At 49.6% G+C, this 22,343-nt stretch overlaps 2 protein-coding genes across 12 annotated transcripts in view; one reads left to right on the top strand and one right to left on the bottom strand.

Annotated features, from left to right (window-relative positions):
- Positions 1–10: 10 nt before the first annotated feature.
- On the bottom strand, positions 11–18,341 carry AARS2 (alanyl-tRNA synthetase 2, mitochondrial). 4 transcript variants are annotated; one of them, XM_049831009.1, is made up of 22 exons: positions 18,103–18,341; positions 17,633–17,821; positions 16,823–16,968; positions 15,833–16,027; positions 15,156–15,300; positions 14,559–14,704; positions 14,144–14,252; positions 13,495–13,533; positions 12,667–12,778; positions 12,013–12,140; positions 11,124–11,274; positions 9,127–9,296; positions 7,993–8,106; positions 7,446–7,586; positions 6,665–6,802; positions 6,159–6,268; positions 4,919–5,027; positions 2,728–2,850; positions 2,180–2,290; positions 1,217–1,300; positions 967–1,077; positions 11–576 (listed from the first exon to the last, which is right to left on the bottom strand). In XM_049831009.1, exons 1-22 carry the CDS (start codon positions 18,328–18,330, stop codon positions 406–408), a joined length of 2,970 nt encoding a protein of 989 aa, XP_049686966.1. In that variant the 5' UTR covers positions 18,331–18,341; the 3' UTR covers positions 11–405. The 4 variants fall into 4 exon arrangements, with proteins under 4 accessions (XP_049686966.1, XP_049686968.1, XP_049686970.1 ...); XM_049831011.1 differs by lacking the exon at positions 2,180–2,290; XM_049831013.1 differs by lacking the exon at positions 7,993–8,106.
- A 169-nt stretch (positions 18,342–18,510) lies between these two features.
- CMTR1 (cap methyltransferase 1) overlaps positions 18,511–22,343 on the top strand; it is a 45,520-nt gene continuing 41,687 nt past the window's right edge. For 3 of the 8 annotated variants that reach the window (XM_049830691.1, XM_049830692.1, XM_049830695.1), the window contains exons 1-2: positions 18,513–18,709; positions 21,413–21,541. In XM_049830691.1, coding sequence (XP_049686648.1) covers positions 18,620–18,709; positions 21,413–21,541 — 219 coding nt within the window. In that variant the 5' untranslated portion in view covers positions 18,513–18,619. Of the gene's footprint in view, positions 18,710–18,731; positions 19,240–21,412; positions 21,542–22,343 lie in introns of those variants that run through there. The other 5 variants (XR_007509823.1, XM_049830693.1, XM_049830694.1 and 2 more) reach the window with 5 other exon arrangements.

The raw sequence follows: 22,343 nt of genomic DNA, 5'->3' as shown, positions 1-22,343 counted from the left end.
CATCAGGGGATCAAACACTCTCTGCCATTTAATGGTTTTAGGATAACACTGTGCCATCTCCCCCCATGCTCTCATGGGGCCTCTCTGTGCTAATCTTGTGGCAAGAACTGCACTGTTCCAGAAGCAGCAGGATCTGCTGCTGCAGCTGGTGCTTTCTGAGGCTCCATCCCTGTATGTCCATGCTGAGAACAGGCAGCATCGTTCTGTCAGTGGGATCAGGAGTGGGGTTCTGCTGATCCCTGATGGCCAGAAGCCAAATGCTCCAATGCAGTGGCTGCAGCAACATTCAGTGTGGGAGCTGCTAAACCTTTCAGATCAGCAGAGTATAATGTGTGCTCTGCACCAAGTGTCCACGTAGCTTACAGCTGGGCTACATACAGCTGTCCTGCCACCCAAGCATCACAGTTATTTCAAGAGTTTACTCTGAGCGAACTCCAGTGCAGTAGTCAGGGCTCCCTGCATGCCCTTGGCATTTCCACTGCCCCTAGCGACGACAGAAGAACCTCCTGCCTTCCCTTCCATCTGTGTACAGACAGCCATGGCCCAGTCAGCAGCAGAGAACACAGGGAGGCAATCCTGGGGAAGAGACACAGAACAAAGTAATTTGGACTGTGGAGCACTCTGCAGTCTGGATAAAGAAAAGTAACAACATTCTCTCCTCACCCAGCCCGGGCCCTCGCTACCTGAGGTAGTCAACTCCAAGGACTGCAAAGCCTGAGCTTACATGTCAATGCTGTGTCCTGCTCCTGGGCAAACATGGCCTGGAGGATCCAGGGATATTTGTGCCCAGCAGAGACTGAAAGCATATCTGGTCCCAGTATGGTCATATGAGGTCCTACCCCTGCATGATTAACCAGCAGCACTGGGCAGAATCCCAGGGAAAGCCTCAACTGGGACCTGCTGAGCCGTGGGTCCAGCTCCCTTTTGCAGGCAGGTTCCCTGTGTCTCTACCAGGGTTCTGCTTACCTTGGACACCTGACAGGCACAGAGCACCTCACCAGAAGCCTGAGGGCTGAGCAGCAGGACTGATGTGCCAGGAGACTTGTCACACAGCTGGTTCACTACCTTCATTAAGATCTAGGAGAGGCAGGGAGAAGAGAGGTCAGGCTACAGCAAAGGAGACTGGCATGCAGCAGAAAACATGCCCAGAAGCTCCCTCTTACTCTATGCAGCACCTGAGGAACCACTGGGCCAACAAGTAATGTGGATTACTCACAGAGAGGGAGTCAGCTGGGACAGTATCAATGATGACAGGTTGGTTGCAATGTTTTGCTAGCATGCTTTGCGCCTTCTCTTCAGCCTGGAGGAGGAAACACACAGAACTTGAGGGGCTACAGGTGGCACAGTGTGGGCTGGATGGGGATATATGCATGTAATACGTACATAAGGAATGGAAGTGCTGCTCTGTGGAATAGATGGGAAACGTATGCTAGCAGAAGTCAAGTAAGACTGGCAGACTGAAATCTCCACATGGAGACCTGTACAACCCTCCTTCCTCAAAAGCAAGCAGAGATGAACCCCTTTCAAAAGTGGAGTAGACAGTGACCTCTTCAGTCACCAGCTTCTCTCCTGGACCTACACATTGCTGGATGTCTCAGGAAGGCTCCCGTGGCAAGACACTCCTACTTTACGAAAATGATAGTGCTTACTGAGAACATTAAGTCACCAATAAGCATTTCCAAAGGTCTTTTAACGTAAATTGGCAGAACACAAATGCAGTGGGAAGCCACAGCAATATACACATGGCTGGGAGAAAGGCTCTGTCCTGCCACTGTCTTACTGCAGAACCTTGTAAAGCACACTGTCAGGGCCATCTCATTTTCTTCATGTATAAAAAGGGAGGTGATGCCTAACTGCCTGTTGGTGTTTGCCGAAAGTGCTGATATGGGGCTCTTCATCTTCACAGGCAGAGAGACACAGGGATTTTGCAGGTGCCAAAACTCCAGTCAGTTCCCAATTCACTGCCATTTTAAATGGGGGCTCTGGTTAATGCCAGTGAAATCAACCCAACAACAGAGCTTATGTTGCACCGTGTGTGATTGTACCTGCTTTCTCCTGCCTTCTAATGGGACTCTAGTGACTGAATAGTTGTGAAGTGTGACAGAGACACAAGGTCCACTTGTGTATGCCACACAGTGCTACTAGCAGGCTGCAAGTTAGTGTGCTGCTGCCACAGTACCTGCTGCATCTCCAGTTTCTTGATGGCTGTGTTGGCTGTTCGCTGTAGCACTCTAAGGATAGTCTGTAATTCTTTTCTTTGCCACTGGGGCATTGGAGTGCTAGCCACCATCTGCAAGACAATTTGCTGTATAAGGACACTAAACTGTACCTAGACATAAACTGCTCTCTGGGAGGTCAGGCTGGAGCCTGGCCTCTTCCCAGACCCTCCTATACCCCTGATGTGATCAGGCCAGTCAGTCACTGTGATGTGTAGCTTTCTCTTTTCAGCTGGGCATCCAAAGCCTGGGGAAGAACCTGGGAACCCTTTTTCACTGCTCTACCCTCCCCACCATTGCCTTCTCTGACACTCCCTCTGGCAAGAGGTCATCTGCAGCAGAGGCACCTGGACACTGGTAGAAATCTTTGTGATCAAAGAGGCAACAGCAGGTAGCAACTTGCCCTTGCTATTGACCATGGTAGGATGTGAACCTGGTAGGGAGGAAGTCATGTGCCTCAAGTGTATAGAGCCCATGCTAGGATCCTTCTGTACAGGAATGTAATCCTTACTTTGGTCAACTGTCCCACTTCTTTGGAGATGTTCTGCACCTCAGGAATCAAGGTAATCCTCTCCTTCATTCGTAGGGAGACAGAGTCCACTTCCATAGCCAAGCACTGGCCTGCTTCCCGGGCCTGGAGAGATGGAAAGAATGCTTCAAATGCAACAACAGAAAGAATGAGCAGGTATGGAGAAAGTGGGGAGGCAGCAGGGTCATAAACACTGAAGTGCTGCTCAGGATATAGTGGGAAGACACCCACAGAGGCTTTAAGAACAACTGTCCTCAAGAGACTCTGAAATAGAACATTCCTCTCTAGATTTCCAACCAACACTAGATGGTCACACCCATAGGACCAAGCTGTTGTGCATTTATGTTTCAGTATCTTGCACCAGATGATCAGGATTTCAAGAAAAACTTGGGAACCCCATTGTGGCAGTACATTCCGCACCCCCCATCCTGCCAGCAGGAAACAAAACTTCTCCAGGAAGGGCGAAGGCGAAGGAAACCCTGGAGGCCGCAGGTTGAAATTTGAACTGGCCAATCAAGATGCGCCCAGTACACCGAGGTGACCCTCCTGGCCAACAGGATTAAATGACCACAGGTCAGATTCGACAGGGGTATAAACAGGGGGATTCGACAGGGGTATAAACAGGGGTCCCACCGGAGGACATGTTGGCAGTCCTCCTCGGAGCGGCGGGTCTGCAGTCGGGGACTCCCCCTCCGGTTGGGGCACCACCCGAGGTAACTCCTCAAGGGAGAGAGCCCTCAGCTTTTAGGCGAGTGATATGCACGTTTTGAGCCATCACTTTAAATCTTGGGGACTCTTAAGTCAGCCATGTAGTATTAATTCTCTTTACATCATTGAGCCTGTGGTTTTAGAAAACGTTACCGGACTTCTAACTAACTTACTGAGGAATAAATCTGAGTTTTAACACCTGTTGAATTTGGTTAGTCATGTATGCCTAACACCCATTTATATCTTAGTGCTCTTTTTTCATTAGCAAATGCAATCTTGAAACTACTGACTGGAGAAGCTAAAGGAACACTAAACCTAAAAGGAACCTCGTCAGCTGTTCAAGCTTATTTCCTGAGTTCAGCTATCTTGGTGTATTTCTTATTGCTTTCCCTAACACTAATGCTACTATTAATAAAAAAAGCTAACACAAGCTTTTTTTACCAGTTACAATCCGTATGGTTTGGAGCATTTTCTCCCTGCCAGATCTTCGTGCCCATGGTGGTCCTGCAAGACTTCAGACCAGGACAGCAGAGAGTATATAAGAAAAGCCATGGACAGTGAAGACTACTCTGCCTAGCTAGGATATACGTCCCTTGTTTCAAGTCACTCCCTCATGCCTGCAATCTCCCTTGTCTGATTAACGCATGCACACAGGTTCTCTTGGGGGATCTCCAGGTCAGTACTTCCAGCAAGGCATGCAGATGCCCCCTGCAGCTTTTCATTCCCCTGCATGAGGAAAAGCCTTGCTAGGGACACAGATGCACACGGGACAGCCAGCCAAAAAGCAACAGATTTGCAGGGGTGGGCTTTGCCTTTAGTATTCCCAATTCACAGTGACTTCCCAGTGACAGTGAGTCACTCTACTCTGACTGCAGCCTTAAAGGAAGCAGGCAAGCTTGTGGGGCCCCTGACACTTCCAGATATTCAAAGGACAGAGCGATCCCATGGACCCAATAGTACGTTTCTTACTTTTTATACAGACCCAGCCAGACCAGAACCACAGTTTAGCAGGAAAAAGACTAAAGAAAAGAAGCAAAAGGGCTGTAGGAATGAGGCCAGAGCCCTGTAATCATAAAGTGCAAATCCAACTGTGATAGGCAGGAGGTGAGCAGGAGGTGAAACCAAAGCACAAAGAATCGCACCTTTAAATACCTACCTGGGGATTGAAATTTATAGTCCAGATGCTTCCTGATATTTTGTGCCAAGTTGTTATCTTGGAAAAGGGGGTCTGAGGGGAGGAATGAAGGTCAAGGAGACAGGAGACTAGGAAAGGGGAAGTGGAGGTGAATAGTGAGGTACAGCAGCAGAGCTGAGTCCAGGGCTGAGGGAAGAAGCCAGATCAAGCACAGCAGGAAGGCTCCAGGCAAAGCAGGGGGAAACTAATTGCCTATGCAGGAACCTTACAAAGCTGGGTTCCTCTGGCATTGCCTTGACATGGCAGAAATCTCAGTTCCCTCTTTCTTACCTGTTTGGCTTGTCTCCCTGTCACTGCAATGACACGGCTAATCCCTTTTACAAGCTGACGCTCACTGATGATGGCCAGATCTTCCATAGCTCCTGTTTGTAGAAGATGCCTGCAAAGTCAGCAGAAAACAGGAAAGAGAATAAGCTGCTCCCTGGGAACAGAAATCGGGAAGCCTGCAAAGACAAGTCTCAAGTCCAGCAGTCTCTCCCCAATCCCAATAGCTTCAATCCTTTACCGTCCCTAAAATCCTGATGGCACCCTGTCAGGCAAGAGACAGCAGAGTTGAAGCTACTCGAGAGGAACCTCTGTGCTACCTGCCCAGCAGGCTGCTGTAAAATGGTGCATAACAGCTAAGTTCTGCTTTGCTTTCCTCTCCTTTCCTTCCGCAGTACAATGAATTGGGATTTTTCTCTTCTACTCAGCTGCTACTGAACCTTGTAGAAAGTAATTTTTTCCTCCAACTCCACCACTCTCTTGTCAGACCAGCTCACAGACTGGGCAGTGGACTCCAGTCATGGGGTAGTTGTGCAGTGACAGGGCACTGACAACCTCCCCTTTCCTTCTTGGCTATTCAACACGGGATATGAAAACAACTACAGTGTCTCAGCTTCTGTTACCACAAGTAGTCATTTCAGACAGCTTCACAAGAATTGATCATCTCCACTCCCATCTTGTCCCACTACACCCACAAGAATGATCTCATGACTAGAAATTGCTCATTTTCAGCTGTATCTGCTCAAAGGCCAATTTGTTCCTGGTTTGTTTTTTTTTTTCCATGTCAGCATTGTCCTAAGATTGATTAACTCTTCTTCTGCTCTCATTACTGCCTAAAGCAGAAGAGGGCAAAGATAACTAATTAAAATAATCAGAGCAGCCTCAAAATCTCAGAACAGTCTCAGAGTCTCCTGCTGGGTCCCCAGACCTCCTGCAACCTCAAAGCCAAAGCACCGTAACTCTGGTGTGATAAGCCACACATCCCTTTCCCACGCTCTGCTGGTGCTCTGCAGCTTCCACGCTGATTTCAGACTATGAAGCAAGGAAAACCGCTTTGCATTTCACTAAAGTTTTCTCACCCTCAGACTTCCAAAGCTTCCTAACTAGCCCATCCTGTCCTCAGAAGATCTCTTCGGTGAGGAAACTTAGTTGCACAGGGACAGGGAGTAGAGCTTGCAAGAATGTCTCTACCTCAGCCACCAGCACCCACAAACACACCTTCTGACTGCAAGTAAAAGTCACTTACGTCCCACAGCAGAGCTCCACAGAAGTCTGCATTGCAGCCTCAGAGTTGCAGGTCAGCACATTCTCCACAGGGACCCCCAGGGACACTATCCTCACTGGATCTGGATACCCCTGACAGAGGAGACAGGGATCAGCAGCTAACAACATGGTGCTTCAGGGGCACTTACAGACTAACTGGCTTCAGGTGTCTGCCTCATTTTACCCCTATTCTAGAGTAGCCTGGGTCAGGGGCAGCACTGCTTCTCCCCCACAGATAGCCACCATGGGGAAACAACTGGGTGACACTACAAGCTTTTGTTGCAAAGAAATGAGCAGAAACCCTACACTTCCCAGCCTCCATGTTTTACAACACAGTGTCCTGAGATCTCATCTCCATTCTATTTTCCTTCCTGAGTTTTGGGAGTCAATTCCCTTGCAGAAACCTGTTCTGTCAACATCTCTTGTGGTCCAGATGATTCCTGCTGAAGTAGAAGGCTTATGAAGATGTGTGCTGCCATCCTGTCATACCTCATCCACTGCACGGAGTCCCCGAACTCTTCTTGCCAGCATGAGGGGCACCTCAGCCGTATGAACAACCTCATTTCGTTTGATCACATCCTGAACCACTTGCTCCACTTGCTGCAGCTGCTCCACAGTCACAGGGCCCTGAGGAATTAAATCAGTCACCTTCAGGAGAAGCCTCCTGCGAGGTACAGAACAAAGGAAGGAGAACTGGTGCAGGGCCCTCAGGCAACTCAGCTTGGGCACACCACTCTCCCCGTGTCTCATCTTCCCTACCTGTAAAGGGAATTGTAAGCATCATGGCCCTCCCACCTCCTCCTCCCATGAGGCATAAGGATTCTTGATGCAAGAGCATCAACCAAACTCTTCAAGAGAGATGCTGCAATGAGTGACAGGTTACCAGGGCCAGTGCTCAGCCTGACCCAACAGCTTTCAGTTGCCAACTGCTCTCACCTGGATGACCAGCACAGACATCAGATATGTGCCACAGCCAAGCTGGTGAATCTCTCAAAGACCCCTTTGCACTACTCAGGTCAGTCCCATGACCACTGGCCTTGCTAAGTCCTTTCGCTTCTGACCCCCATTCATACCCTCAGCAAGCCCTGCTTAGAGTCAGGTCAGTGCAAAGCAGAGCCAGTCATGTCCAGAGGGCCAAGTTTCATTGCTCAAATAAAACATAACCTATCTCTAAAGGAGTCATTATGGTGAGAGGAGAAGAATCCCTGGAGAGAAGGCCAGTACTGGGACATTGGTACTGCTGAGAAAAGAAAACAAAGTCCAGAGTAACCTTGGTATCGAAGTCAAAGCGCAGCCACTCTGCTGTCACATGGGACCCTCGTTGCTCTGTGTTGTCACCCAGGACACGGCGGAGTGCAAAATTCAGCAGGTGGGTAGCAGTGTGGTTCATCATGCAGGCCAGCCGCTGGGCCTGAAAGGACAGACAAGTTGGCAGGAAGTGCTGGTTCTCCACAGCTCAGGGGAGCAGGGGATGGCATGAAGAGATAAGGGAAAGGTTGCATGTGAGGGGATGGGAGAAGATGGGGGAAAAACAATGGGTAGTACAGCTGTCAGATTAATTTATGTCACAGGGCAGATCTAACTTCTTTTCCCCATGGGATCACATCTGTAAAACAGCAAAGGTTAAGCTAGATACTTCTGGACAGACCAATGGCTCATAGAAGATCCACTTGTGAGGTCTCCTTCCCACTGCACATCACAATGAAGAGCAGTCTCAGGAATACAAGGGACAAGGCTCTACTGTGCCCAGGTTACTCAGGACATTGCAAGACTCTCAACGCAAGGCTGGGAAAAGGTTAAGAGCAGTGAGTTATCACCTCATCCACAAAGAGCTGAACTTGGTCACCAGCACGGAGGGTTTCAACAGCAGTGACCTCATGGATCACATAACCACCACAGAGATGAACAGACTCTACAGGGAAGAGTACGTCCTGAGCAGAGAGACAGAAAGATGAGTTAGGACACAGGGAAAAATCCAAATACCTGTGGTAGGTGCCCGCTTAATCCAACTGGGAAACACAACCCCCGCTGATTGGTAAAAGACAGGGATAGAGTGGAAAAAGCAGGGAGAAGCTTACTGCAAATGTAGCCAGCATGCCTCAGACCTTCCCTGCACCCAGCCACTTGCTGCACAACATGTTGAGCCTGTCAGCTTGCAGAGGGGCAGTAACATCCCCCATGCTGATGAATTTTCCTAACAAGAATGCTTGTCCATGAGAAAATGGACAGCAGCTGCCAAGGCATCTGTCTCGGGCATCCGTCTCAGGCATCCAAGGTGCCATTTCTCCCTCACTGGGCTGGCAACAGAAACTTGATCCTTGCTTCAGCTTGGGGAGAAGTGCTGAGCAAGGCACTATCACATTCTGCAAGGCTAAAAAGGCAGCATCAATGCCCAGGGGTGATTCTCAAGAGCTGGAATATGGGAAGGAGAAAAAGCTGCACCCCATGTAACTTCCTAGGAGAGTGTCAAAGCTCTCCCTCAGGCAAGGTTGAAGAAACATGCTACAGAAGTAGAGATCCTCCATGATGCTTTTGGAGGGATAAGAGTTTTTGCACTGGGTCTCAGGTTGGGCACTGCTTGCAGTCATCCAGGACTGGCCAGAGACAAGTTACTCAGCTCATGGACTCTGATCACTAATTGCCTTCTCTCTGCATTACAACCCCAGCTGGCGAGAGTGCAGCACACAGAAGGGAGACCCAAAAAGACTTTACATTCTTCCCCACCAAGACAAAATTGCAAAGGTCTGAAAGAGACAAACAGAGCAGCAAGTACACCTCTGTGAAGTTACTGCTGCTTCTCCCTCACCCCACCAACCCTGATGCAAAGCCAAGGGAACTGACATGAGTCAGCAGCTTGCAAATGAACAGAGTAAACCAGCTCACCACTCGGGGAATTCTGCCTGGCCTCAGTACCCATGGCAGCCTTGGGTTCAGGCAGCAAAGGGTCTTACCTGCTGTCCTAAATGTATCATGTAGCCTTGGTCAGAAGCTTGCCCGCCCTGCTCTGCATAGAAGTTAGTCCTGTCCAAGATGACACCACAGCGTTGCCCTGCCCCAACCTCCTTCTGGAGAGACTGATCTCTGTACAGCATCAGGACAGTGGCCTGGCATGGGCTGAACTCTGTCAGGGGGAAGAAAATGGCAGCATTTAGTGCATACACCCTGACAGGTTGCAACAGGAAAGGAGAGGGTCACTCCTTCATGCCAACCCTGCCAACACCCAGCCTTACCGAAAGGTGGCACTTTGCCTTGAGAGGAAAGCATCAGCTATTGGCAGAAAGGACAAAGGATCTGTTATTTGGAACTAAGTCACCCCTCACTTACCTAGTGACAGACCTGCTGAGTAGCAGGTAAGCAGGCAGGGATGCCCAATCTGGCTCTAAATGAGCCGGCTAGAACAAGATGTGGCACAGACACACCTGCAGCGTGCTACCCTGCAAGCTTGGGAAACCTGTCTGCCTTCTCTGAAGAGATGACAGGCTTGGTGGACAAGGAATGACAGGGACGTCACCTTCCTCGATGCAGCAAGCTTCTAACATGCTCTCCTGTAGGCTCCTTGAAGCCAAATTTGGACAATATGGACTGGACAGGTAGACCATAAGGTGGATGTATAACTGGCTGCGCAGCTGGCCCCAAAGAGAATTGCTCAATAGTTCAATGTTCAACTGATATTCAATTACTAGTAGAGCTATTTTGTGGCTGCTATTAGGGCCAACACCATTTAACATATTCATTAATGATTATCCATGACAAGATGGGATGTACCCCTATCCTGCTTGTGTATGGCAATGAATTGGTGGGGACTGGTTGACACATTGAAGAGCAGAGCTGCTTTTCAGAGGCATCTCAGCAGGCTTCAGAAATGGACTGACAGAAACCTTGGGGTCCTCAGGAGCAAGCTGAACACAAGTCAGCAGGGTGCCCCTGCAGCAAGGAAGACTGCCTGCCTGCTGGGATGTATGAACACAAACATAGCTAGCAGGTCAAAGAAAGTGGTTATTCGTCTCTATTTAGGACTTGTGAGACTACATCTAGAGTACAGGAAATTCTGGTTGTACATAAAAGAAAAAAAAAAAACTTTTCACACTAAGAGTGATAAAGAACAGGAAACAGAGAGGATGTGGGATCTCTGTCCTTAACGATACCAAAAACTTAAATGGACAAGGCTCTGAGCGACCTGATCTGACTGTGAAGCTGATGTTCCTTTGATCAAGAGATTGGGCATCCAGAGATCCCCTCCAAGCTGAACTATTCCATGATTCAGAGACTGAGGAGGTAGAACAGTTCTAGCTTGGAGATTTCAGCCAATGTCACTGCTGAGCTTTTCTCCTCTATCGTGTTCTTGCCATAGTATATATAGCTTGAATTGCCTCACTTTCTGCTTAGTGGGGGTTGCCACCAGCACACTGGGTAAGAGGGAGCTGGCTGTACACAGCTATCTAATTGTTTGTGACAGCCACACCACCTCTTACTCTGTGGTTTAGCTTAATGCTTTCCCTAGAGCATCAGCAACCTCAGTTACCCTAAACGATAAAAAAGCCTGCACTGGCATCTAGTGGTCTGCCAAAGAAATAGCAAGTGCACAGCATTAGACACCTACCTTACTTAGCCCTTTGCATAATTATTCTGCATTCTCCCCAGCACTCATGCCCAGGAGCCTAATTGTTGGGGACAGACTCATCTTCATCAGAAATCAACAATCCCTGCTTCACCACTGCACAGTAATACCAGCCCAGAGCCTTCTGGGGACACACCAACAGCAACAAGAAAAGCACCTACTTTGGGATGAGGTACAGGGGCAGAGAAGAGATGCAGCAGCAAGGTGGACAGGTTTGAACCACAAAGTACATGTTCTGCATGCATGAGGTTAGGCAGTAAAAGCAGTCTTGTGAGGGATTCAAGCACCCTCAGGCAGACCATGCCTTACAGACGGGACCTGGCCACTTACCGTACTGCCCGTGCTGCCCAAGTGTGTAGGCATACTTTGGAGAGTCATCAGTAGCAGGCACATTGTTGCTTTGCAGCTGAGCCAGTGAGTGCACATCAAGGCATGTGTCTGTGTCCTCCAGCTGTCCTGCCAGTGGGCCACCAGCCTTCCGCTACAGCACGAGCAAAGGCACAGTTAGATGGGAGATACCTGGGGGCACTCAAACTGACAACTGGAGCTATAAGACTAGGAACAACTTCTTCCACCTTCCTGGAAAAGGCTTGTTTAGATCCAGGTTGATGGAAGTTACTGCTAAACCAACCCCATTCCTTCAAACCCCACAAGCACTTAATACCACCCTGTGCTAGCCTTGAGGCAGGCTATAAGCAACAGCTAACACAACCCTCCCAGCACAGCTTGCTGTGTAGCTGTGAAACTTCCAGGCCATTAAAGCTCAGAAGAACAAGGCCCTGAACCAATTACTGCACAGGAGGGCAGTGCAAGTCTTCCAGCACTACAGAGACCAAGGAGATTTTGTAAACTCTTTATAAATCACATGCTGTTTGGGCTGTCTAAGCTGGCTCTGATTTGTGCAAGGAGTTGGACTATCTGACAGAGGACAGTCCTAACCTATATAATTCTATGATAACCTTCATGCCAGCAAGTCAGCATCATAAAACACTTCTACTGATCTGAAGAGAATCACTAGCCAATACTTTTCAGTGCCACACCCATGAGCAAAGGCATTGCGACCACAGTGCTGTTTCAGACCCAATTCCCCTTCAGGGAAAGGACACATGGCCTTGTGGTGCACCTGAAGAGCCTCAGCAGTGACAGGAATTCTGCCTCCATGCTCTCAGGAGAGAGGGAAGGCTCTGAATTATCCTGACAAGGCGTGTCTCTCTCTTACCTTTGCATCTTCTAGAGCAAGTTCATTAAAAGCAGCTGAATCCAAACCGATTCCCTTTTCTTCAAGGATCAAGTCAATCAGATCCAGAGGGAATCCCAAATTCCCATAAAGAGACCAGGCTACTTCAGCTGTAGGACAAAAAGAAGGACATGAACTCTGTGTGAACACAGAAAGCAAAGGCATCTCAAGATTGCTTGGATGGGACCAATCTAGTGTGTGCCTTGGTAACCAGAGGCACCTGTGTTGTGTGCTGGTAATGGGGAAGGGAAAAGAAGCCATGCAGTTGTTCTTGTATGGGACTGAGTATTAATGATGCTCCACAGCCCCATCCCTGCTAAAACTCAGTGTAGCACATCTAGACAGGCAGCTGCGCTGGTTGTGTCCTGAGCTCCTTCTTTCAACTGTGTCTTGTAAGGACCTAGTTAATCAGTCAATAAAGCAGTCAGGGATTGTTTCTAACTTGTCTGGTGCCTAGTGTGTCATGAGAACAATTGCAATCTGGAAAAAGAAGCAACATCTGCTCCTCTGCCTGGGGCTAGAAGGTCACAGAAAACACATGGGGGAGGCAAACATCCACCAGTTTTGACTGCAATGCTTGTGAGGATCTGGATCAAACCCTCTTTTAGTGCAGCTTGTCAGAGGAGGGACACTCACCTGGGAAATTTGTGGAGGGCTCCATTTGCTGCACTGTCCGCTCAATGATACGCCTCCCACGCTCGAGGGAGGACTGAAATGCTGCTTCGTTCTCATTGATGACATCCATGATCTGCCCAAGGATCAGAAGGGATAGCCATAACACCTCAGGTAGTTCCCCAGCTCAGCTCTGCTACAGTCAGCTCAAAGCAAATCAAGCAGGTGTTTAACAGGGGTACTGCGTCTGCTTGAACCAGCCTTTTTGTTCTGCAAGTATCCATCACAAAATCGCCCCGATGCATTACTAAACAGTGCCAAAGTCATTGTGCTTCCTATCACCACTCCTGTCAAGGGAATGTTGACCATCCACCTGGGGAAGGCTGGAGGCTGACAAATGCTCCCTGTGAGACATTCATGTCTGTGACCCAATTAAAACTGCATGGCTGGATCAGCCAGAGAAATTGCTCATCACAGTTGCTGTCAGCAGAAGCAAGCCAGGACTAGCCTTAAATCACCGGTTGGCTTTGGACAAAGGGTACCCAGGCTAGGACAGGCTGTACTTGCACTCAACGAAAGAGCTACCCTAGCTTTTTTAGGGCAACTGCCGCCTTATACAAGGACAAGCAGTCCCTGGTAAGAATCTAATAGAGCACTCACAAGGAAATCTGCCACAGATACTTCTCATGCCCAGGATACAAACATGTTCCCAGCCCATCTCAGCCCACCCATGAGAACATGGTGATGTTCCAGCTAAGTCCCAAGGAAAGGCTGACTTCTGCCCCTGAGAGCAGTGCCTCACAAAGATAATGAGAGACAGGGTTTCTCTCCAGGGGATTCCACACTGCTCACCTGGTCTGCATTCTTTGTCAGCTCTGGATAGGCATCTCCCTGTGGAGTGAGCCTCAGTTAGTGATAACATCCTCAGCATCTTCTTCGGGGGATCTCACAGCATGCCACAAGCATTATAGAGGTTTCTCAGGCAGGTGAGTGTGAAAGGAACCCTAGCACACAGCCCCATGGACAGCAGCACAGGGGAAGAATCACACATGGACTTTCAGTTGCTGTCTCCTGGCTACCTCCAACCTCTGCTAGCCCCTCTTGGGGGCACAGCATCTCTTGGCAAACACATCCATTTACAATGGGAAGAAAGCATTGTCTTTTAGGATGCTGTTAGTACTCACAGGGACCAATTTCAGATGGCTTTAACCAGATACAACAGCTTGGAAGCCACTGCCCTCAGGAAACAGCAACATGTGCTTGTATACACTTACACACACACTTGTGCTGACCGTACTGCTGGTCACACTAGGCCCCCTCCCTCCCATCACAAATGATCAGGAGACAAGATTTTTTTACTGCTGTGATGCATAGCACCAGCTACACCCTCCTGGAGCATCTTTACATCCAAGATTGTCTCCTGACAGTGTACAGGAAAGGGACATGGGGCTGAATAGACACGTGTGACACTTCTTCCCCCAAGGCAGCAGTTTTAACTCACCAGCACTTCCACTACAGTAGGCACCAGGGAGGCCAGGAGCCCAGGTGGAGCGTGAAGGACTTCAGAGCAAAAGCGGACAGCCCTGCGCAGGATCCGACGCAGCACCAGTCTGAAAGCAGGGCAGGATTTGCCAGGCAGCCATGTGACATCCCTGCCCAGATCCCACATCCAGCACAGCCCCCCCTCCAGCTCCTCTGGCCTCATCTATTGCCACAGGCCAGCTGCTCCCCACACTCTACACCCATCCAAGCATAAGCCTGCAGATCAGAATCACTTTCAGGCGCTCACCTTCCTGCCTCCCCAAAGCTCGTGCACTCCCCCATCTTGGGCTTACACCAGAACCTCTCCCCTGGCTGTCCATACTCATTTCTAGACCTAACTCCCTCCACCCCATGCCATTTCCTTATGTCCTTACTCTGCTCCAGAGAAGCCTGGGTAGATGCCATCAGCGATGCACACGCACAGGGCGCGCACATGATCTGCCACCACACGGTAGGCCATATTCACATGCCCAACATCAGCATCCCCGACCAGGCCTTGGTATTGGGGTCCCCCACAGCCCTAAAAGAGAAAGTAAGGAGACAGATCAGCAGAAATTAATGGCTGCAGGAGGAAAAAGGTTCAATGCAAGAGGCAGCCAGCTACACTTGACATCATGTTTCTCAACTACCTCTGAACCTGGTGCATCTAAGATGTACTCATCAAATCCTTCCAGAGCATTACATACAAAGACTTCCGTACCTAAGATAGGTCAGCCAATGCCCTAGCACTGCGGAATTTAAGAAACTTTGGAGGAAAAACGGATAAGCAGTGCTGATACCCCAGCAGATTTTCAACCTGGAATTCTCCCCAGTTTCCCTAGAATGCTGCTCTGGACCTGGCTCGACACAACTCCTGTCTCAAAATACTGCACACTAACATGTGTAGAGAAGGCTGTACTATGGTACCAGACAAGCAGTCTGCATTCAAGTGGCTTTTGCTTAGCTGTGACTCCGAGCAGAAGCACCATCACCTTGTGAATGGCATCCAAGATGGGAGTGAAGAGATCTGTGTCATAGTTGGAGCGTTTGTTCTGCAGAACTGCAACCAGCCTTTCCAGGCCCATTCCTGTATCCACGTGGTGCTGCGGCAAGGGAAGCAGATTCCCCTCTACCTCTCTGTCAGCCACCCAGGAAAAATAAAAGGCAAAAGAGAAGCCAGGGTCACTTCAGGGGCAAAGAAAAGGAGCAGGTGAGTCAAAGAGAATGGGAGAGTGACAGGAGATGGGAACAGCAGGTGACCCCACAAAAGGAAGCTCAGGGACAAACTAACAGCAGCCTGACTCGGCACTGTCAGGCAGCCAGGATCCGACCCTGAGATAGCCAGGACAGACTGTTCCGTAGGGAAAAAGGCCTTCCCTGAACAGGGGCCCATGGCCTTCTCCTCCTGCAGGTTTCTCTGGCCTGCTGCAGACCTCAAGAGACCTCTGGGATGCAGCAGTGAGGGAGAATAGGTAGCAGAGGTTGAAGGAGGACAGGACAAATAAAGCAAAGGGGACCAAGAGCCACACTGGACACATCTCCACAGCTTCCCTCTTGCTCCTGTACTGCCACCTCCCGGAAAGCAGTGAGATGTCTGAAAATATACATGTATGATTCTGGAGTCAGACAAGCGGGAAAGGCTCTGGAGTTCAGACCAGATGCCTGGTACCTGCTATACTGCATGAAGACCAGGTTCCAGATCTCTACTACATCGGGGCTACCCTGGTTCACCAGTGCTGCAGCATTTCTGCCACCACCCACGTGGTCATAGTGGATCTCTGTGCAGGGACCACAGGGTCCGGTGTCCCCCATCTCCCAGAAGTTGTCCTTCAATGGAAAAGGAAGCACATGACTGGCAGGCACCCTGGAAAGGCAAACAGAGGTGGCAGTGCTGGGGCATGCATACAAAGCACATAGTAGCCTAGATCACAGAGAAAGCTGGAAAGGAGGAATCCTTTCTGACTACTACAACTCAGTAACCAAACACATTAGGATTCCTTTGCTTCTGTTCACACAGAGTTACTCTCCTTAGCAGGAACAAGCTGGACCAAACCAGACAGGATCCTACTCACTGCCCAGAATAGCTAGCAAACACAGTCTGGCTCCTGCTGACAGAGGCAGGCTCTCTACTGGGTCTGTGGAGCCACCTTCCTCCTTGGAAGGAACTCCAGCAGAGCTAAGACCTGATCACAATGGACAAGGCTGAACACCAACAGTGGCACAGAACTGGCTGCCTTGGGTTCGAAGACCACATACAGCCTGGAACAAGCTCCCAAAACACTGAAGTGCTCTCTGCAACAGCTTCATCCTCACACTGAAGCAGCCATTGCTAGCTTCAGTGAATGTACTCTCCACAGCTCATGATGGAGAGGAAGAAAAGGATCAGAGATCCTTCACACACTTCACCTAGGCCAGCTAGTCTCAGCTACACAGCCCCCCAGATTGATAACATTTGAGAAACAGCTTAAAGGTCAAGTGCCCCAAAGCACTCAGAGCCCAGCTGACTTTTAACAGCCCAAACAAACCAGAAACGAAGTGAATTTAAGACACAACTTTTGGCCCCTACATCTGATTCCCATCAACTAAATAGCAAATGGGAGACTATAGAGACTGAAATGTCAGCATCTCCTGCTCAGAATCTCTTCTCTAACACACTTACCCCAGGCAGAGCCATACATCCCTGCACTCCTCATCTGCGCTCAGTCCCAGTGAGGAGTCTCCAGCAAAATAGGTGACGTAGAGACGATCTTTAGGAATCCCATAGACCTCTGTCAAGAGGTCCCAGGCCATGCTACACGCCTCCTCCTGAGCAGGCAGGGAAAATAAGCAAAGCACAGTAATCCAGGATGCATAGTGTTGCAGAAAGGGTCTTTAGAATGGGAGTCAAACACCAAAGAAGTTAATTTCAGCTGCTCTCTCCCTTTCAAATTTTAAGGTGCAGTGCAAAGAGCAGGATGAGGGTCAGGCAAGTGAGACGGCTCACTCCTGCCTGTGAAAAACTGACATTTTTAAATTGTTGGGAGACCCTCAGGTTTGCAGCATGGCCTACAGCCACGTGCTTACTAGCAGTTACATGTATTATTTTCTTTCCAAGGAAAAAATGTATTCACTAGCAAAACAACTAGCATCCTTTATCCTTCTTCCCTTTTCAAACTTTCTAGTAACAAGCATTAAATGAATGGGAAACCTCTTTCACCACATTAAATGGTCAACACTGGTATTCACACAAAGAACTTTGATTTGTGCGCGTTGTTCGCAGCTTCAAAAGGCTGAGTGCTTTAAGAGTTGCAGGGCACATTTAGTGATTCAGCACACCACCTGACTGCCTCTGCTCCAGGCCACAGAGCTCCCAAAAAGTAATTTGGAGCTTACTAAAATGCCTTCTGCAGACAGTCCTGTGGCACTACAGCACAGCTCTGAAAAAAAGGCCGCATTTCCCCCTAGAGAGGGTTTGCTCCTATCGCCTCACCTTAAAGTAATCCCCAAAGGACCAGTTCCCCAGCATCTCGAAGAATGTGTGATGGTAAGTATCGCGGCCCACATCCTCCAAGTCGTTGTGCTTCCCACCCGCTCGCACGCACTTCTGGCTGTTCACCACCCGCCGGTGCTGTGCCAGTTCACTCCGGGGATGCACCGTGCCCAGGAAAATGGGCTTGAACTAGAAATCAAGGCAGAGAGACACCCGCTGTTGCTAGATGCCACCCAGCGCTGGGAGCTGTGCCTGGGCCTCCTGAAACACAGGCACGGCGCTACGAGAGCCGAACCGGAGGGCAGCCCGCGCGGGACCCCATCCCACCGCAGGAGACCTCCGTGAAAGGGGCTATCCCAAGACGCGGCGGGCCCGGGAAGCCGGTGGAGGGGACCTTCGGGGGCGGGCCGCAGGCGGCGAAAGCCAGACCCCTGGGCCGAACGCAGGCCGGTGGAGGTGGGGGGAAGCACCTGGTTCATGCCCGCGTTGACAAAGAGGAGGCGAGGGTCGCCGCGGGGCCGGACGGGGGCCGAGGGCAGGCGACGGTGGCCGTGGCGCTCCTCAAAGAAGCGGAGGAAGGCGGCGCGGACCTGCCCCGCCGGCGGGCAGCCGGCAGCCCCGCGGTGGGGCCTGCAGCGCCAGCGCCACGGCACCGCCAACAGCAACAGCCGCCGCCGCAGCCAGCCAGCTGCCGCCATAGTGGCCGAGGGCGGAAGGCGGCGCCGTGGTTTCAGGAAGGGGAAGGGAGAATGCCGTAGGCTGGAGGGGCCGATGAGTTAGCGGAGGACTGCTATAGGGCGCGGCTGCTGAGGGGTTCACCGCTATCTTCCCGCTAGCTCCTAGGGCGCACGCGCAGCCTCTTCTCGCGCTCCGGGTTCGATTAGCCGGCCTGTTGGGTGCTGCGCGGCCGCTACGCTCTCCTTCGTCTCGCGAGAGCGCCGGCGCTGCCGTAGCGATTGCTCCCGCCTGCTGGGGCGGGCGGACGGCATGGCGGCGCGCGGGGCCTCGCGGCTGGCCTGGTGCCTCCGCCGGGTCGGGGTTAGCGGCGACTGGCTCCTGTTGGAGGCCGGCACGCAGGTGAGCCGGGCCGGGCCGGGTCGGGTCGGGCTCCCCGTGGGCTCCGGCCCCTCGGAGGGGTCGGGCAGCCGAGGAGCGGCCATCGGCGCCGCCCGGGGCGGGGGGCCGTTACCGGCGCCGCCCGGCCCGAGCCCCATCGTGGCGTCCTCCTCCCCGGGCCGCGCGGGGCAGGGGACGAGCGGCCCTCGGCGCGCTTTGTTTTGGGAGCCGCGTTATTCCTTCACGCCCTTCCCGGGAGGAAGAAGTCCCATCCCATCCCGGTTAACGAGCAGCCGTTGTTAATGGCTGCTCGGAGGAGCCGGCCGCTAACCCCGGTGCACGCCCGGCCTCCTCGCGGGGCGGCTCGGCGGGGCGCTGCCCGGCGCTCCCAGGGGCCGAGGCGGCGGGGAGCAGCGGCCAGAAACGGCGCGTTTCAGCACTGGCAACGTGCGAGGCAGCGGAGAGCGGGGCGCGGGCGTGAGAGCAGGCGCCTCAGTCCGATTTGCCAAGCCTTCGGTCGTTAATCTTTTTTAAGACGATCTCGTGTCTAGGTAGGAGTTGCTTGTGACAGAAAAGTAAAGCGGGGAGTGGGAACCCTTAGCCTAATTAACAAGGTGATGCTTTGGTGACGCTAATGGTAAGCGTGTTTGAGTGTTGTGGCTTAAGTCATTCAGGTGTAAACGAAGTCACGTTTTAAACCTGTTTCGGTATGGTACAGGAATAACCCCTTTTCAGTGATCATGTTTTTTAATTGGAAAGCCTAAATGGGTCCTTGGGCTCTTTCCCTCAAACCCAGCAGGCAGAGACGTGGGTTGGGGCACTGTAAGAGGATTGCCGATCTAGTGCTTGGAATCAGGAGGTTAGGTGTTGCTGGTTCATGCTCTACGTAATACCTTTCTGCATACACATTGCAAAAGGTACCCCTCTAAACTCTTCTTTTAGTGCTAGGCAACTCTTTAAGCAAATGTATAGTTTTATTACTCTCCCGTTATGGATTTGAAGCCAGGAGGTGTGCAAGTATGGTCGTCCGTGAAGGCCTTGAGTTCTACATCAGCAAAACTTGCAGCCAGTGCTCTGTTAATTGTGCAGAGAATCTCGTTCAAGATGTTATTACTCCGATCATCCGCACAGCCCTACAGTCCTTGTGACAGGCAACAGGGGGACTGACAGCATGCCATTACCACAGGCTTGCCAGGCCACAAACCACTTTCATTGGGGATTTAAATGTTGGTGCTAAACTGCGCTGCTGAGGTGTGGGGATGTGCTGTGATCTGCCAGTACCATGTGGGCAGCAGCAAACTCCAGCAGGCATGAGTGGTAACGTCTCAGCCCCCCCAATGCTCAATGAACTTGATCAAGGGGAATTTTTGTGACTGGCCCTACCTGGGCTTAATCGTATCAGATGCGCGTGACCGAGTGTGAATAACAGGGAGTCTTTATCCACCTGAGTCTCTGTACCTCTTACATATGCAATCCAAGTTGACAGAACACTAATATATATCAAGCGTTTAAGAGGTACGGACCAACGTGCTTAGGTCTGCTTTCATGATCTTAGTTTTCTTCCTTGCATTTAGTTGTGACATGGGAGTCCGAGTTCTTGCTTTAAACTCAAGGTGAGGCCTGCTCAGGTAATGTGTAGTGAATGAACTTTTCTTGACTGCAGCATCTTGCCATCTTGTAGGAATTGGAAGGTGTGACACAAGTGAGTTGGGATTGCAGAAGAAAGGAAGGGCAGCCTTCATCTAAGGCATAAAAACTAGAGCACACTTTTATAATATTCTTCATCTGATTTAACTGTGGGCTTCTGCTAAAAGGTGTTTGTCCTGCTTTTTGTGGCTGCATGTTCCTGCTGTATTATGTTGGATCCGTGTGGTTGTCTAATGACATGATAAGCTGACTGAAAAATTTGTGCAACGCACAGATGAATAAGAAAGGTGTGTATGACTATCAGATCTTGCAAAGGAGGCAGCGGAGGGAGGGAGAGCAGAGCCATGCTTTAAATGGCAGTCTGCAATTAGATCAGATTTAAGAAGACACTGTGAAATGGTACAATTAAATTACATCCCTTCTTCCAGAAGATGCGATTAGAGTCTAATCAGATTATTTAGATCACTTTCACCACTGGTTATGAACTGCATGTAGCTCAGTTTGAGCTGTGTGGTTGATGGTGTGGTTTACAAAACTATTGTGGATTTAGGGCATGCTTACATGTCCATTTTTTTGGTGGTGCTTTTCTGGGCTATTTTTTCCTGTGTCTTTCCTGTTCACAGACAGTTAAACAAATGCAGCTAATGAAAGAAGAGGGTAAGAAGTAATCTTTAGACCTGCAAACAGTTGTACTGGTTAGAAGAAATGGTGTTTAGTTAGGTAATGACTGAGGTGGGACATGGATGGATTAAGAGTGGCTTTGAGCAGCTTTGCTGCTACAGAAGGTTTCCATGAAACCAAGGCTGTAACCTGCCTTAGCACAATCAAATTTTCCTCAATGGGAGAGAAAGAGAATACTTCAAACTTTGTAGATTTCAATTTTCTATCTACTCTTGAATTTAAATGCAAAAAAAAAATAATTAAAATCATATTATCCCAAACTCTTTGGAAATATCTATAAGATGCTAATCTAGATAGATTTCTGCTGTACTTGAAATGACATTGTACATTGAAATGAAATAAACTGAATTTACCATGTCATTGCTGATTGCAATTACTAAACTACTTTATTTTTAGGTAACTGTAGGCCGAGGATTAGATCTCACGTACCAGCTGGTGTCAAAAACCTGTCCCTTGATGATCTCTCGTAAGCATTGTGTTTTCCAGCAAAATGCAGAAGGGCAGTGGACTGTCAAGGATAACAAGGTACAGAGACTGATTAAAGACCTTGTACTCTGAGATTCACTGAAGAGAATGCCCTGTTTGGGCTCAAACAATATATGGGCTATGATATAACATTGTATAAATGTGATAGAAGGACTATGGGAATGTGTCTTGCCAGTTGTGCACTTCCAGCAGGAAGCTTCAGTCTGCTGCAGTTGGGATGCAAAACGTATTGCTTTCTGTATATAGATTCATCTCTTGGTTTAGCATTTTTCAGACAATTGTAGTCTTGCCAAGGGCACTTTGCAGTCTGTGAACCTGTTTTTTGTTGCTTTCTTAAAAAAATCCTATGAATTTTGGCAGTATTCAAAAGGATAATATTCTTGTACTGCTAATGAAAGGATAAACTGATACTCCTTATTGTAGTGACACAATTGCTTTAATACAATCAACTACAACAAGAATCTATTGTAAGAAAAAACATGCTTCATGTTATGTTCAAATGAGTTTCTTCTGAAGGTCCTCCTCAGCTGATTAGAATAAAGTGTCGACATTGGAGTCCTCAGCTAGGTCTCACTTTGTCTTCAGTAATCTGTTATATCACAATCTCTCCACTTTCTCATTTGGGCTGAAAACTGTAAAATCAGTAACTTGCTTTAAAACAGCAGTGGTAGAACAAAAATGTTCAACACATCATGCAGATTTGACTGTTTGGGTCAACAGCTGATTAGTCAGAAAGGAATGGAGTAGCTACTATTAAAATTACACTGCTCTTAAACAAAACTCTGTTGCAGTACTTGTATAAACTTGAAAATGTAACAGTTGTTTGATGATTGGAAACATC

Source organism: Accipiter gentilis, chromosome 28 (assembly GCF_929443795.1).
Source record: "Accipiter gentilis chromosome 28, bAccGen1.1, whole genome shotgun sequence".
Taxonomy (NCBI): Eukaryota; Metazoa; Chordata; class Aves; order Accipitriformes; family Accipitridae; genus Astur; species Astur gentilis.
This window is presented reverse-complemented; position numbering and strand designations above follow the sequence as displayed.